This window comes from Lonchura striata, chromosome 1 (assembly GCF_050655825.1).
Source record: "Lonchura striata isolate lonStrDom1 chromosome 1, ASM5065582v1, whole genome shotgun sequence".
Taxonomy (NCBI): Eukaryota; Metazoa; Chordata; class Aves; order Passeriformes; family Estrildidae; genus Lonchura; species Lonchura striata.
In genome coordinates this window covers 118,718,487-118,735,185 of record NC_140703.1, presented here as the reverse complement: position 1 = coordinate 118,735,185, position 16,699 = coordinate 118,718,487, and the positions used below count along the sequence as shown (strand labels likewise).

Here is a 16,699-nt window from a genome sequence, read left to right as displayed (position 1 = left end):
CTGCAGGTCTGGGAAGCTTCACCTTTAGCCCAAGGCAGGGGTGGGCAGGGCTGGACCAGCTCACCTGGGCTGCAGCCCGGGACAGGGAGGGTCCTGCTGCAGCCCCTGCCAGGGGCACATCAGGGACACTTCTGCTGCTCTGCCCCAGCCCTGGGGCCAGCACAGCCAGGACCTGGAGCTCTGGAGAGAGCCCAGAGGGGCCACGGGGCTGGAGCCAGGCTGGCAGAGCTGGGAATGCTCAACCTGGAGAGGAGAAGCTCCAGGGAGAGCTCAGAGCCCTGCCAGGGCCTGGAGGGGCTCCAGGAGAGCTGCAGAGGGACTGGGGACAAGGATGGAGGGACAGGAGCCAGGGAATGGCTCCCACTGCCAGAGGGCAGGGCTGGCTGGGAGATTGGGAATTGGGAATTGTTCCCTGGCAGGGTGGGCAGGGCTGGGATGGAATTCCCAGATTCTCCTGGATCCCTGGCAGTGCCCAAGCCAGGTTGGAGCAGCCTGGGACAATGGGAGGTGTCCCTGCCATGGCAGGAGAATGGAAAGAAATGAGATTTGACATCTCTTCCAATCCAAACCATTCATAATTTTATGGTCTTTCCTCCCCTCAGAGCAATTCCTACATTGACAGACCCCACACCCCCCACCACCCCCAGGACGCCCCAGGAGTATTTCACATCAGTACAGCAAGGCTGATCCAGAGCCAGACTTTATTATCAAAGCCACCCTTCAGGGAGTCCCAGCAGGCCGGAGCACCAGCCACCAGCGCTCAGCCACGCCAGCACACGCCGTGGGGGGAACAGATGGGCAGGAGCTCCCACATCGGAGCAGACTGCACTGCTCCTCCCCAGAGGCACGAAAATCCCTGCTCTGGTCAGCAGCCGAGAGGTGGTGCCAAGGTCCAGCAACACAGCTCATGCTGGGCGCTGGGACAGACAGACAGACAGACAGACAGACAGACAGACAGTTGCGTGTGCGTTGCTCCTGCAGGGCAGCTGGGCAGCCCGGCCGTGCCCCTCACAGGTGCTCACAGGGAGCCCAGAGCCCCCAGCCGCCCGGGCAGCAGCAGCAGGGCCGGGGGCAGCAGCAGCAGCACGGGGCAGGGCGGTGCCCGCGCGGCCCCGGCCGCCTGCCCCGGCTGGGATCTCTGGCTCCGGGCGTAGAACCGTGCCACAGCCACGTTGGGGTTGCCCCGGGCAGGGTCGAACCACATCTGGATGCAGCGGCCGCTGCCCCGCGGCTCGCGGCTGTAGCGGAAGGAGTTGGACCAGATCTTCTCACACAGGTCCTGGGGCCGGGGGAAGACCTGGCTGAAGGGCCTGCACATGGAGCCCCAGGGACAGCGGTTGGTTCCTGTAGGAACAGAAAATGCCAATACTTCAGAAAGTGCAGAAAGGCCCCTGAAAGTAGACATAAAGCTGAGAAAGGCTGAGAAATTTCTAAACCTTCTCATGGGAGGCGAGGAAAATCAGAACCAAGTGAACACATTTATAGTTATCATAAGGAACAAGGAAGAACAAGAACTTATTGATAGTTCATGGTGTGAAAAGTCCTAGATATATGCTTTGCAAAGATAGAAAAAGTTTCAGTCTTAAATAATGAATTACTGTGTATTGTTTGAGGTTCATGGAAGTCCTTTTGTTAATGTTAAACCCACGTGGGTCCTTGTCTTATTGATTAGAGTATAATGACTTTGCACCTTTTCTTTTACGCTATTGGGTCAAAGACTATGCAGAAAAAGGCTTTGCCTAAGCTGCCATCTTGTCTCTGCTGTGGATTTGCATGGATGTTATTATTTCCCTGTGTCTCTTGCTTTTTGCTTGTATGATACAGATAATAAACCCCGGGTCTGCCACCAGGCAGGGTCCCACCCGTTTGTGAGACAGGGAGCGATCCGGCAGAGGTTCCTGGGGACAGAGCAGCGTGGCACAAAACCCTGGTGGGAGCACAGCCCTCCTCCTGTCCTTCCCCTGCGAGGGGCAGCTCACCTGCCCACAGCCCACAGCCACACCTGAGCGGGGCAGTGCCACCTGCCCGGCCACCCCAGAGAGGACAGAGGGGTCCTGGCAGCAGTGGCACTGCCGGGGACCTGCCTGGGGGGTGAGGAAAGCTGCCAGAGCCCACCCCTGCCAGAGCCCACCGACCTGTGGCCCAGTTCCAGCCCTTGTGCCAGTTCTCCTTGCAGGTGAGGGCGTCCTTGCAGTCCTCCCACCACTCCTCGCAGTCCTCCCTGCAGAGGGGCACGTGGAGGATCCTCTCCCGACGCCAGCTGCTGTCAACCTGCGGGACACAGGAGCACTCAGGGGCCAGGGGCAAGATCTGCCACGTCTCAGATCCTCCCAGCCCCTCCCACGGGGACCACAGCTGACCCCAGAGGAGTCTCAGCCCCAGCAGAGATGTGGCTTGACACAGGAGTTCTTCCATCAGTCTGAGGACAGAAAAGCCCTTGCAATCTTTCTAGCCTGTGGGAAAAGCTGAGACACCCTAGATATTGAAGAGAAATCCTTCCCTGGCAGGGTGGGCAGGCCCTGGCACAGGTGCCCAGAGCAGCTGGGGCTGCCCTGGATCCCTGGCAGTGCCCAAGGCCAGGTTGGACACTGGGGCTGGAGCAGCCTGGGGCAGTGGGAGGGGTCCCTGCCATGGCAGGGGTGGAACAGGATGAGTTTTAATGTCCCTCCCAACCCAAAACAGTTCCACGGTTCCCTGATCTGACCCCACCTGCTCGATCCAGGGCCCCAGGTTGGGTGAGCACTCGTACAAGCACGTGTCCTGGATGAAGTGGCGCTTGCACTTGGGTGGCATCACCCCACAGTGGTTCCAGTTGAAGTTGTAGAGGTAGGACTGGTCCTTGTGGGCTTCCAGGCTGGTGTTGGCTGTGCAGCAGGCATTGTCCTTCCAGGGGGAGCACTGCAACAGAGGGGACGGGCAGCAGCTCCAGCGGGCACAGCCACCGCAAGAGCCCGCAGCAGCCACGGCATTTTGTCTACCCAGCGAACTCTCGGTCACTTTGGCTTCAGGAGCTGGGCACCGCAGCAAGGCAGAGCTGGAGGGGCAGGAGACCAGCTCCGGAGCAATTGTGCCAGCCCAAGGGACAGAAACAAACCAAACCCTCCTTCCCCTGCCAAGGGCAGAGCAAGGAGAGTGTCCCACCCTGCGAGGGAGCAGAGCAGAGCCCTTCCTCCCTTCTCCCCGTCCTTTCCCGGCTGGGCTCCGGGCTAGCCGAGCTCCAGGGGTGTCAGAGATGGTGGCAGAGCCCCCGGCAGTGGCACTGCTTGGGCAGCTGCTGCAGGAGGATGGGACAGAGGGATCTCCCAGCCAGGGCAGGCTGCAGCCCTGGGGCGAGTGATGGCCCAGCCTGCAGTGCTGGCAGTGCCCGCAGTGTTCACAGTGCCTGCAGTGCCCGCAGAGCCCGCAGTGCCCGCAGTGCACCAGAGCCCGCAGTGCCCATAGAGCCCGCAGTGCCCGCAGTGCCTGCAGTGTTCACAGTGCCCCAGAGCCCGCAGTGCCCACAGTGTTCACAGTGCCCCAGAGCCCACAGCGCCCGCAGTGCCCACAGTGTCCACAGTGTCCGCAGTGCCCGCAGTGCCCGCAGAGCCCGCAGAGCCCGCAGTGCCCCAGTGCCCGCAGTGCCCGCAGTGCCCGCAGTGTCCACAGTGCCCGCAGAGCCCGCAGAGCCCGCAGAGCCCGCAGTGCCCCAGTGCCTGCAGAGCCCGCAGTGCCCGCAGTGCCCCAGTGCCCCAGAGCCCGCAGTGCCCCAGTGCCCGCAGTGCCCGCAGTGCCCGCAGTGCCCCAGAGCCCGCAGTGCCCGCAGTGTCCGCAGTGCCTGCAGTGACCGCAGTGCCTGCAGTGACCACAGTGCCCGCAGTGTCCACAGTGCCCGCAGTGTCCACAGTGTTCTCAGTGTTCACAGTGCCCCAGAGCCCCAGTGCCCGCAGTGCCCGCAGTGCCTGCAGTGCCCCACCGCCGGCCAGCCCAGCCCTGCTCCCACCTGCTCGTACAGGCTCCCCTCGGGGCCCGGCTCGCTCTTGTGGTGTTTGGCGTCCATGCAGACGTTCAGCAGCGGCTCCTTCAGTGCCTCGGCGGCCAGCAGCGCCAGAGCCACCACCAGGGCCACCGCCAGCGACACTGCCATCCCGGGAGCGAGCTGAGAGGGGACAGGGCTGGGAGAGGGGACAGGGGTGGGAGAGGGGACAGGGCTGGGAGAGGGGACAGGGATGTGAGAGAGGGGACAGGGATGGGAGAGAGGGGACAGGGGTGGGAGAGGGGACAGGGGTGTGAGAGGGGACAGGGATGGGAGAGAGGGGACAGAGATGTGAGAGGGGACAGGGATGTGAGAGGGGACAGGGATGGGAGAGAGGGGACAGGGATGGGAGAGAGGGGACAGGGGTGGGAGAGGGGACAGGGATGGGAGAGAGGGGACAGGGCTGGGAGAGGGGACAGGGATGGCAGAGAGGGGACAGAGATGTGAGAGGGGACACGGATGGGAGAGAAGGGACAGAGATGGGAGAGGGGACAGGGGTGTGAGAGAGGGGACAGGGCTGGAGAGAGGGGACAGAGATGTGAGAGGGGACAGGGGTGTGAGAGGGGACAGGGATGTGAGAGGGGACAGGGCTGTAGAGAGGGGACAGGGGTGTGAGAGGGGACAGGGCTGGGAGAGAAGGGACAGGGATGGCAGAGAGGGGACAGCCCAGGACAGGGTTGGGTGCCGGCAGCAGTGAGGGAGGTGCTGTGGCACTCCTGAGGAGCTGGCAGCAGCGGGTGGCACCAAGGACACCGTGCAGCCCCCCCGAGGCTGGCTGCAAGGTCAGGCCCCGTTATCAGCGGGACAAACAGCCCGGGAGAGCTGGGACTGGTCACTCCATCCCCCTGGGCGAGGAGGGGTGCTCCCAGACCCCCTCATTCGGGGCCCTCTTGCCACCCCACTGCTTCAGAGAGCAGCTTCCAGCCCCCCAACCTCCTGCACCCCCCCAAACACGGGGAGCTCAGGGATGATTCTCCTGAGTGCTCAGAGGGGCAGGGAATGCACCAAGCACAGCAGCCTGCGTGGGCCAGGAGCTGCAGGGCTGTGCTAGGACAGGAAAACATTTTCTTTATCTGCGTCTGAGACCTGGAAACCCTCTCCCGAGGTCTCCAGGAGGGCTGAATCACCAAAGAATCACAGGAGGGTTTGGGCTGGGAGGAATCTTAAAGCCCATCTCATTCCACCCCTGCCATGTGCAGTTACCTCCCACCATCCCAGGGTGCTCCAGCCTGGTCTGATTTGAGTGACAAAAGATATTTCACACATCCTTGGCCTCCTCTGCCTGCCTAGAGGCCGGGACCAATTTTATAGTCATTTTCTAAAAAAAAAGCCCTAAAACCAACCCCACACCAATCAACCAACATCAAGACTTAACCAAGAAAATTCCTTCCCATTCCTTGTTGACACAGCACAAGGGTCTGAAGCAGACACATTTTAAGAAGAATTTTGCAGAACACAGAAGCAAGACAAAGCATTTACAGCATTAAAACAGCACAAAACACCCCAGAAAAAGCAGCTTCAGGCCTGGGGAGGCAGACACAGAAACGTGAGAGCTAGGAAGCAGCTAACCTGCGTTACAACTACATTTGTGCCCCAAATCAGCGTCAGCCTTACCAGTCGAAAAAGCCTCTAAGCTCTGCACACCGCTCAACACACTCAGCTCAGCAGCTTCCCGGGGCAGCTTTAACTGCAAAGCTGCTGGCACGGGTGCTGCCTCTGGGGAGGAACTTCCCCCTCTGCAAGGGGCTGGGGCTGGGGCTGGTGCCAGTGTTTGGCAGCACAGGGGACAATGTTTGGGTGACAGGGCCGCTCCAGCCTTTCGCAAGCAGCACCTCCTGCCTGGGAGAGATCCAGCGTTCCTTCCCAGAGCAGCTGTCTGCTCAGCCCTGGGCTTCACCCCAAGCCCTCTCTGCTCCCTGCACCAGGCACTGCCATCTGCCCATGGCACTGGGCAGAGGAGCCAGCAGGGACCGACCCAGGGCTCTGGGTAGGGAACAAGTCGGGTAAGTGCAAAAGGCAGCAAATGACACCCAGGCTGCTGCCTCAGAAGGAAAAGAACAACTCCCACCACAAACCAGAAATGCAGGTGCTGAGGGGCAGCAATGAACCTCCTTGTAACCCCTGAGCACATCCACTGGAGCTGAAAGCTTCACCAGAGCCTGTGGAAAGCCCTCGCCCTCAGCATGGGAGCAGAGTCTTCTCCTGGAGCAGGTCTGGGGGCTGATTTGCTCTTTTCTTCACACACAGCACTGCTGTTTCAGTGATGAATCACTTGCATGAAGAGCAAATCCTTCTAAATTTCATGTGTGAGCACTTCAGGCTCTGGTAGACCCTGCTCTGGTGATCACAGAATCCCTGAGGTTGGAAGGGACCTCCCCACATTGTCCCCAGCCCAGAGCACTCAGTGCCACCTCCAGGGGACACCTGCAGGGATGGGCACTGCAAAGCTCCCTGGGCAGCCCCTGCCAGGGCCTGAGCACCCTTTCCATGGGGAAATTGCTGCTGCTGTCCCAGCTGAGCCTGCCCTGGCCCAGCCTGAGGCCGTTCCCTCTCCTCCTGTCCCTGTTCCTGGAGCAGAGCCCGACCCCCCGGCTGTCCCCTCCTGGCAGGTAGAAAACAACTTTGTGCTTCTCACACTGGAGATGTCACTGGGCAGATCCCCGCACCCACTTCGGGCCCTTTGCCACCTCTGCTGCCTCCACCAGAAGAGTTTTGCCCCCCGAGGCTCAGGACTGTGGCAGTTTCAGATGCCCTGCACTGTCCTGGCCACGTTTCCTGCTCCTTGCCAGGGAATTTCTAATATCTGCTTTGTTTTTGGAACTGCTGATCACTGAACTGTGTTGTAACATTGTCAGAGCAGTGACAGCTTGTTCCTGAGAGATAATTGTCAGCCACCAGCCTGTCATCTTCCATCTGACGTGCTCTCCCCAGTGCATCACTGTGTGCTCATCTCAGCTGCTTTTTCTTTGAAATCTGTTGTTTTATTGCTCGGTGACTCAGTCGTACCAGGTGTCACGTCCCGCTCTTGTGTAGAAGGGAGCACCCAAGAGTCATAGGTGCCCATGGTCACAAAGGAATGGCAAAAGCCAGAAGGGTCCCACAAACAAAGCTCAAAAACCAGGTTTTATTGGCCAGCTCCACACTCGGCCTGGAAATCAACACAAGTTTTGCCCCTACGTTGTAACAGTGAGAAAAATAAAAGAGTAAAATGAAAGAGGGAGGCAGAAGAGTGTGAAAGAGAGACTGGATAGGAAAGGAGATCACCAGTCCTGGCTTCAGCACTGATCCAAGCAGGGAGTCCTGGGGCACCGCCCGGGTCTGGGGGCACTTTTTGTAGGAAAGTTTCCCCTCCCTGGCATCGGGGTCCCTGCCCTTCCTGGGAGCACCTGCACTCTGTTCTTCTGGGCCTTTCTGGAAGTGGCTCCAGGGGCTCTGGGGGTCTCCTGGTAGATCCTCTGCACTGGATCTGCTCTCAGCCAGCAGCTGATGCCCCTCCTGGCCCCAGGGCTGCCCTGTCCTTTGTATTGCTCGGTCACCACAGACCAGAACAGGGAAGTTGGCCCCAAAACGGGGCTGCCCCACGAGGGCCCTGCCCCTTCCCAGACACATCCTGCTCTAATCCTGGTTCAAATTTCTTGCTCCAGTGGACACCAGCAATGCTTTTACTCCTTCCTGCCCAGGCTTCTGCAGCAGGGACTTCTGCAGATTTTCACAGCTGGTCCTGGAGCCATTTGGTACCAGCAGACACTTGGTTGACTTGATGTTTACTCAGACAAAATTTGTTGAAAAGCAGAAATCGGAGTCAAAGGAGTGTTTGGTTGGGAGGGACATTAAAGCTCATCCAGTTCCAGCCCTGCATGGGCATGGACAGCTTCCACTGTCCCAGCTTGCTCCCAGCCCTGTCCAGCCTGGCCTGGAACACTTCCAGGGACAGGCTTTTCCATCTAGCTGTGGTTCAGCCCTGAATTACATTTCCTGTGACCTTTCCCTGGACAGTCACTGTGTTCTGGGTGTGCAGATCCCCCCATCTCGCCAAAGAACTTTCCAGGCTGTCCCGTGTGAATGTCTAGACCGTGTCCTTGCAGGGGGAACTTGTGCATGGGCTGATGCAGAGCACTGCACCATCTCCCTGTTGTCCTGCCTGTATCCCCGTACACCCCCTTACCTAAAAATGCTGCATTTTTCCACACCAGAGGCTCCTTCTTTGCTCTCTTTGTCACCTCCAAACCATTTTTGTCCCTCTCTGTGCTCGTATTTCCTTACCTGAGCATTCCAGAGGTGTTTGTAGCCATGAGGTCTGCAGTGGCAGCCCGTGCCCGTCCCTCACTGCCCTGTGCCCCTCTGTGCCACAGCCTGGTCCCCTCTCCTGGGGCCCTGCCGTGCTGCTGTGCATTCTGTGCCTGCCCCACGTGCTGCAGCCTTGCCCCTGTGCCCCAGCCAGAGGTTTGCTGTGCTCTGCCTCCCTCAGAGGCAAGTTTGCAGCAGCAGCGAGGAGCAGAGAGCCACTGCATGGTCTGAGGGAAAGCTGGAGGGAGCAAAGCCACAGGACAAGTGCCCAGGCAGCAGGGCTGGCACGGCTCAGGGCCCCGGGACCCTGCAAACGCGGCACAAAGCCGTGGCCAGCAGTGGCCACGCTCTGGCACGGCTGCAGGAGCTGTGGCACAGCTCAGCCAGGCTGGCACGGCCAGGGAAAGACAGAAGGGGTCGAGGTATGAGCTGGCCTTGGGTCTTCAAAGAGACAGGAGCAGTTGCTGGTTGCTGTAAAGTTGTTTATTGCATGAATACACCAGCCTCGAAGGCGAAGAGTTCAGAGTATTAAAATCCAGGCTAAAAAAAGCTAAAAGCTTTCTGGCACAGGGTCTTGATGTTCTGAGCAGAGGCAGCAGAAGCAGCAGCAGCTAGCAGCAGCTGCTACTACCTCTTCTGCCCCCTAACACAGGGGGATTTTACTCATAAACCATCTGATCAGCTAAAAACACGATTCTAAAACATTCTTCTTACACCTAGCCAAGCTTAATTCTAATGTGCAAAAGCAGTGTCTGTTCTTACCCAAAACCTACACATAGAGTTCTGTCTGTTCACACAGATGTTCTATCTGTTCTATCTAGAAATGCAAGCAATGCTCTGCTGTGTTTTCATGATGTCTGGAACTAAGTTAATTTTGTGAAAGGTATCACTACTGAACTTTAAACTAGGCTTTAGGGCCTTTTACTGCTAACCCAGTCTCCTAACATATATTTCTACTTACTTAAAACTAAAACTTACACTCCTGCTTCATGTCTGTGTGGCTTAACATACTTCAGTTTCTCTAAAGGTTCCAGTTCAATCCCTGCATTCCTTTCTCTCTCTGAGGGGCTCAGAGAGGCTTTTATTTCATGTATTCTAACAGAAGGCTTTGGGTTGGCAGGGACCTTAAAACCCATCCAGTTCCACCCCTGCCACAGGCAGGGACACCTTCCACTAGGTGAAAATTCCAGAGAAGAAACAAATCCCTTCAGTCCCTGTGCCAGAGGGCACGGCTGGCAGGGGGAGGATGTTTCCCTGAGGATTTTGCTGATGGCAGCTCCCGTGGGAAGCTGCAGTGGCCTCAAGGCTGTCGGGGGGGCTGAGGTGGGCACTGATCACCTCAAACCCCCAGCTGAGCCACAACAGCTCCTCGTTAGCATTAGCCAAAATTAGCAGGAGTGAACCAGTGCCTGGGGGCAGACTGTGCTGCTGCCTGGGGCCTGAGCAGACCTGTCCCACAGATTTTGGGTTAAAGTTCATTATAATCGGTGCTTTTATTCCAGGGGAAGACCATCTGAGCAGAAAGGAGAACGGGAAAAGGGCCTGGGGGCCTGGTGGGTGCCCCTGAGCCCAAGGTCACCCGGAGACCTGCAGGAGGGGGCTGGTGCTGATGCTGGGGGAGCTGGGGCTGAGCTGGGGCTCCTGGGCAGGAGGGGACCCAGCAGCTCCAGGCCCTGTCCTGGACTGGGGCTGGGTGTGCCAGGCCAGCTGACAGCGAGGGGCTGCAGGTGCTGCAGGGCTGTGGGGTTTTGTTCCCAATCCCTGCTTTGGCCCCGACAGGATGCATTCCATGCACACTTTCTCCACCAGTGAGACCAGGGCCTTGAACACCTGCACCTCTCACACCTGTGCTGTGCTAACCCCCGTGCTGCAGTGATCAGCCTGTCCAAGACACAAATCCCTGAAAAATTCTTCTCCCACTGCTGACATTCTCATGGCCAACATCTGCTGCTGGTCCCACTGTGGTGACTCTGGTTGTGCACAGAGCAAAAATCGGGTCAGTCCTGGACCACCAGGAAGCTGCAGGAAGCCAAAAGTGACCCCACAGCCACGGAGGAGCTGGGCTGGAGCTGGGGCTGTGTGCTGGAGCCTCACAGGGGTGGTGGGGTAACACAGCTCACAAAGACAGCAGAAAGGATGTTCAAAATTGAAGGGCAAACTCATCACCTGGTGCCAACTGGAATTACTGCACAGACTGGGGTGAGAAAATTCCACCTAAGAGTTGTGAATTCTCACGATAATCACAGCCTCAGGCTGGGCCAGGGCAGGCTCAGCTGGGACAGCAGCAGCAATTTCCCCATGGAAAGGGTGCTCAGGCCCTGGCAGGGGCTGCCCAGGGAGCTTTGCAGTGCCCATCCCTGCAGGTGTCCCCTGGAGGTGGCACTGAGTGCTCTGGGCTGGGGACAAGGTGGGCATGGGGCCCAGCTGGGACTCCCTGGGCTGGGAGGGCTTTGCCAGCCTCAATGATTCTATTCTATGATTCTCTGATTCTGTGGCCTTTAAGGTCCCTTCCAGTTCAAACCATTCCACGATTCCAAGACTCTGTGTATGCCATTTTTTATGGTCAGATGTGGCTTTGTGCTTTGCACACTTCATGTGGTTCATTTGGAGAAATGCCCATACCCTGAGTGATGTCACAGCATAAATATTTGAACCAAACATAATTTCCTCTATTGATTTCTCTCCCACAAAAACATCTAATAGAAAATGAGGCTGTGCCTGCTTTCTTTGCTAAAAAATATAATGAATAAATACCTCAATAAAGTCTAAAGTTGTATAGCAGAGTGCTGGATATCCACACCATTGTGCCAGGGATATCAGTAATTTCCATCAGTTAATTAGGAAGCAGAGCCACAGGGATCACAGGGAGCGGGCAGGGGTTATCAGTGGGAACAGTTATTCTTGTGGGCACAAAGGGGAGTTGAAGATTAACCAGAAAAGCAAATGCAGCTCCCAGAGATTGGCAGCTTTGAGGACCAGGTCTGCGGGTCTGCAGAGGGGCTGACAGGGATTGGGGTCCCACCTGGAGGTGGGATTCCTGCCTGCTGCAGCATCCCAGACAGGCTGTGAGCTGTGAGACCCACCCCGAGGTGGGCTGGCCACAGGTCTGCCTGGGGCTCCCAGGTGTGAGGGCATACCGGAGAATCATGGAATCTGGAAGTGGTTTGGGTGGAAGGGACCTTAAGGATCATCTACTTCCACCCCTGCCACGGCAGGGACACCTCCCACTGTGCCAGGCTGCTCCAGCCCCAGTGTCCAACCTGGCCCTGGGCACTGCCAGGGATCCAGGGGCAGCCCCAGCTGCTCTGGGAATTCCATCCCAGCCCTGCCCACCCTGCCAGGGAACAATTCCCAATTCCCAATCTCCCACCCAGCCCTGCCCTCTGGCAGTGGGAGCCATTCCCTGGCTCCTGTCCCTCCAGGCTCTTGTAAATAGTTTCTCTCCATCCTGGAGGTCTTTTGCCACTTTAATGATTCCATGATCCTTGGGGCAGGGAGGGGGTGGCAGTTACACCCCCCAGACCTCCCAAGGCACGTGGGTCCTGGCTCTGGCTGAGGCTTTGCTGAGGTTCCTCGGGAGAAGCCTTCAGGTGAAGTTTCTCTGCAGAGGCTGTGCAGGAGAGCAGCCTCTCACAGGGACTCGACTTCTGGGCTGTCTCCCTGCTCCAGGAAAAGGAGGAATGTGACAAAAGGAAGAATGGAATTAAAAAACCTTTCTGTGAAGGTCCTGACATGGCACCCAGAGCCTCTGGGTGCATCTGGCATGGGGCAGCCTGTGTGACTCTGTGGAGATGGTTCCTCTTCTTGGTGACCTGGGGAACTCCCAGTGCAGGCTGAGGCCACAGGGTGATGGGGAGAGGAGGGACTAGAGCATCCCTCATCCATATCTGCATCCCACCTCCCTCATCCTGCATTCAGATCTGCATCCACATCTGCATCCCACCTCCCTCGTCCTGCATTCAGATCTGCATCCACATCTGCATCCCACCTCCCTCATCCTGCACCCAGATCTGCATCCATATCCGCATCCCACCTCCCTCATCCTGCATCCAGATCTGCATCCACATCTGCATCCCACCTCCCTCGTCCTGCTTCCTCATCCACATCTGCATCCCACCTCCCTCACCCTGCAACCACACCCACCTCCTGCATTTCCATTTTCCACAGCCTCCACTTGCCTATTGCATCCTGCATCTGCCTCCTACCTCTGGATTCTGCATCTCATCCCATCTCCTGCCTCTACATCTGCCTCCCTCACCCTGCATCCACATCCTGCATCCTGCAGCTATATCCTGCATCCACATCCTGCATCCTGCAGCTATATCCTGCATCCTACATCCTGCATCCCACATCCTGCATTTCACATGCTGCATCTCACATCCTGCATCTCACATCCCACATCTCACATCCCACATGCTGCATCCCACAGCCACATCCCATATCTCGCATCCCATATCCAGCATCCCACATCCTGCATCCCACATCCGGGACCTCACATCCTGCACCTCACATCCCGTATCCCATATCCTGCATTTCACATGCTGCATCTCACATCCCACATGCTGCATCCCGCAGCCACATCCCATATCTCACATCCCATATCCAGCATCCCACATCCTGCATCCCATATCCCACATCCCATTTCCCACATCCTGCATCCACATCCCCATCCCACACCCCACACCCTGACCCCCATCCTGCACCCCATACCCTGACTCGCACCCCACACCCTGACACCCATCCTGCACCCCACACCCATCCCGCACCCATCCCGCACCCCGCACCCATCCCGCACCCATCCGCAGCCCGCGCCCGCCCCGCCCCGGGCCGCCCGCTCCGGCCGCGGCCCCGGCAGAGGGAAGCATCGAGCCGCGCTCCGCCGCCCGCCCCGCGCCGGGGCAGTCCCGGCAAGGGGACGGGGATTTGCGGCGTCCGGCCCGCACATCCCTCGCAGGGGCAGGACGGCACCCGGCTCTGGCCGTGCGGGTGTCCCCGGGCTCCCAGTTACCCTTCGGGCTCCCCAGTTACCCTCCGTGCTCCCCAGTTACCCTTCGGGCTCCCCAGTTACCCTCCGTGCTCCCCAGTTATCCTCGGGGCTCCCCAGTTACCCTTCGGGCTCCCAGTTACCCTTCGGGCTCCCCAGTTATCCTCGGGGCTCCCCAGTTACCCTTCGGGCTCCCAGTTACCCTTCGGGCTCCCCAGTTATCCTTCGAGCTCCCCAGTTATCCTCGGGGCTCCCCAGTTACCCTTCGGGCTCCCCAGTTACCCTCGGGGCTCCCCAGTTACCCTTCGGGCTCCCCAGTTACCCTCGAGACCCAGGGGCTCTTTGGGGACCCAGGGGCTGTTTGGGGACCCAGGGGCTGTTGGGGACCCAGGGGCTGTCGGGGGACCCAGGGGCTGTTTGGGGACCCAGGGGCTGTTTGGGGACCCAGGGGCTGTCGGGGGACCCAGGGGCTGTTTGGGGACCCAGGGGCTCTTTGGGGACCCAGGGGCTGTTGGGGACCCAGGGGCTGTTTGGGGACCCAGGGGCTGTTGGGGACCCAGGGGCTGTCGGGGGACCCAGGGGCTGTTTCAGGACCCAGGGGCTCTCCTGTGGGGTTTTTTGAGCCTGGGGAAGCCTCTACCACCCACGGTGTGTCCCAAAGCTCCTTCCCAGGGGCCGGGCTCTGAGGACAGCTCTGAGGGGGAGGACAGGGGGTCTCACCTGGCTCTGCCGGGATCTCCGGGCAGAGATTGAGGAGTGGCACGTGGGGACGTGGCACTGGCAGCACAGGGGCTCGGAATGAGATGGCATTTAAGGTCCCTTCCAACCCAAACCTGTCTGTGAGTCTGTGATCCCAAGTCTAAATGGGCCAGATGAGGAGGCTGAGCTGCAGCATCCCCTGGAAGCTCCAGCAGCCTAATTAATGCCTGCTAATTGTGGAATGACTGATGTTTCCAGCAGGCTGGCGGTACAGCCTGAGCCAGGCAAAACGCTCCAGGTGAAGCAGAGACAAAGCAGGGAGGCCAGAACCTGTGTAATTTTAAAGAGAAGCCACCTGGAGTTTCTGGTTCCTGGCTGAGCCCAAAGCCACGTTCTGTAAAGGTCCCTTGGCAAAGCCGGGGGCTGCTCCTGCGTCAGCTCCTGTTTGGGACCCCAGCCCAGAAGTGCAGGGGGACCCTGCCAGGCCCACGCCCCTCTCCTCCTGGTGACCCCCAGCCAACCCCTGGCGCACTCGGGACCACGGGACGGCCGGGGCCAGCTCGGCCTGCCTGGGGCCTGGTGGCTGAAGGATGTCCCGAGAGCTGAGCCCGTCCCCGGGGCCACCACAGCAGCAGCGCTCGCGTGGGCACGGCCCGCAGCACCCAGCCCTGCTCCTCCTCAGGGACGACACGAGCCTGGCCCGCTTGGTTCCCTTCCCTCCGGCACCCAGAGCAGCCAGGAGCCTGTGCAGAGCCGTGCCCAGAGCCATGTCCACTGTCCAGCTCCAGAACTGGGATTCCCAGGGTCTGCTCCCTGCAGCCAGCGGCTGCTCCGGGGCTGGCCCGGGCCCGCACAGAGCTGCTGACTGTGTCCTCCAGGAGCTCTCCGACAAGCGTCCCCACAGCACACAGAGGGAAGGAGGAGGACAAAGTCATCTTCAGCAGCAGCACCTGGCCCGGCCAGTGCAAGCAGCGCAGCGCCAGCTCAGCGCCCGCCCTGCCCGCCCGAGCTCTGCTGTGCCCCGTGGCCGTCCCCCCTGCCCCAGCTTTGCACGGCCGTGCCGGCTGCTGCAGGGGCTGGGGACCCTTCGTGCCACACAGCAGCAGCTCCCCAGCTCCCCTCGGCAGCCGGGCAGAGCGGGGCTGGGGCCGGGGTGCCCCCTCACATCACGGAGCCATTTCCTGCCTGCCTAGCAGGGACGGACACACTGGGCAGCGAGGAGGCTCCCCGGGCACTGGGGCTGGGATGGTGCAGAGCAAGGAGATTTGGGGCAGGGCTTTTCGGGGACAGGGGTGCAGGTGCTTCCCACACCTGGAAGCTGCAAACCCTGGGGAGCAGCTGCCCCTGGCTCCAGCCTCGTGTCTGGGACACCTCTGGAACTGAGTGGGGTCAATTGAGCCTTGTAGGGTCGGGGCAGCTCACCCCCAGCTCTGCTCTGCTCCCTCTGCCTCACAGCCTGGGTTTTACCTCTGAGGGTGGAGAAATCCCAAATGAGCAGAGCTCAGCACCAAACCCAGCCTGGTGGAAAACCCAGAGACGAGATTAGGGATGGGTTTGGAGCAGCGAAACCCCAGCAGCTCTGCTGGAAATCCCAGTCACTGATGGGAGCAGCAGGGTCTCACGGCAGGTGGGGGCTCCTGGGAGAACAAACCGGGTCTGCCCCAGTCCCTCCTGCTGTCCTGCCCTCCCTGCTTTAAGCTGTGCCTCAGTTTCCCTGCCTGAAAAAGTGGATCTGCTGCTGTTTGTGTCAATAAAGAACTGGTTGGTCCTTTTGCCTCATCCTGAGGGTCTTTTGGTCCTTTTGCATCCCCCAAAGGTCTGTGGTTCCCTGGGCATGAACCAGCAGAGGCTGCCCCGGGAAGTTGCCACATTCCAAGCAGAAAGGAAAAGGCCTTTCCTGAGGCAGTGCTGGTGTCCCCAGACCCCCACTCAGGGCCTGTTTGGATGGGACTTGTGAAAAACAAAAGCTCCTGGGGTCACAGGAGATCCTGAGTGAATTTTGTGCCTTTGAATCCACGGAGCTCAGTCTGGACAGCTTCGTGCTTCCCAGCTCAGTCACTTCGTGATCGGGATCACCCTAAACCACCCTAAACCAGACCCAAAAGCTCCTCAGTCCCAGTGGACAAGGCTGGGTTGGGAGCACAGGAGGAGCTTGGCTGGAGCACAGCTGGCTCAGCACCCACCTGCCTGGCCTGGGGCTGGGTTGGTCAAGGGGACACTACACCCCCACCCCAAATGGGCTGGGCAGCACTGTCCAGTCAGAACGTGGGTAAAGGCCTGGCTAAGGCCAGCCTGGACAGGGCTGGAGCAGCCTGGCACGGCAGAAGGTGTCCCTGCCATGGCAGGGGGTAGAAATGGATGGGCTTTGATGTCCCTTCCAAGCCAAACCAGTCTGGGATGCCACGATGCTAAGACTCTAAGGAAAGAATTCTAAACATGTTAAGGAATTCTATTCATTCTGAGGTAGGCTTTATCTAGCTGTGTCCCTGGCTAGGAGCAGGACATGGGACAGCAAACATGCCCCTGTCCCGAAGGGGATCCGCCCTGCCATGACCATTCCATGGCACTTCTGGAAAGCAGCCGCTCTGCTTTGTGCCTCAGTTTCCCCAAGGGAGCCCTGCCTGTGACCAGCAGAGGGGGAGCAGGGCAGGAGGAGGACAAGGTGTGAAATTCCCTCTCTTAGGGAAACAGGAAAGTTTTCAACAGCAGCTGGCACC

The 16,699-nt window shown here is 59.1% G+C and overlaps 1 protein-coding gene across 3 annotated transcripts; it reads right to left on the bottom strand.

Annotated features, from left to right (window-relative positions):
• Nucleotides 1-684: 684 nt before the first annotated feature.
• On the bottom strand, nt 685-16,652 carry LOC146768874 (folate receptor gamma-like). 3 transcript variants are annotated; one of them, XM_085587956.1, is made up of 5 exons: nt 5,627-5,759; nt 3,980-4,151; nt 2,710-2,898; nt 2,136-2,271; nt 685-1,344 (listed from the first exon to the last, which is right to left on the bottom strand). In XM_085587956.1, exons 2-5 carry the CDS (start codon nt 4,121-4,123, stop codon nt 1,019-1,021), a joined length of 795 nt encoding a protein of 264 aa, XP_085444082.1. In that variant the 5' UTR covers nt 4,124-4,151; nt 5,627-5,759; the 3' UTR covers nt 685-1,018. The 3 variants fall into 3 exon arrangements, with proteins under 3 accessions (XP_085444082.1, XP_085444074.1, XP_085444067.1); XM_085587948.1 differs by having other exon boundaries at nt 3,980-4,187; nt 5,627-5,745; XM_085587941.1 differs by lacking the exons at nt 685-1,344; nt 2,136-2,271; nt 2,710-2,898 and adding an exon at nt 14,004-16,652 and having other exon boundaries at nt 4,045-4,529; nt 5,627-11,959.
• Nucleotides 16,653-16,699: the final 47 nt, after the last annotated feature.

Bases quoted from the DNA above. Each gene is read 5' to 3' on its own strand.
- LOC146768874 (XM_085587941.1), bottom strand. From the start codon at position 6,143: ATGTGCTCAGGGGTTACAAGGAGGTTCATTGCTGCCCCTCAGCACCTG. The intron at 4,530-5,626 runs GTAAGGCTGACG...CCCTCTCTCCAG, and splicing joins CTTAGAGGCTTTTTCGACTG to CCCTGTCCCCTCTCTCACAC.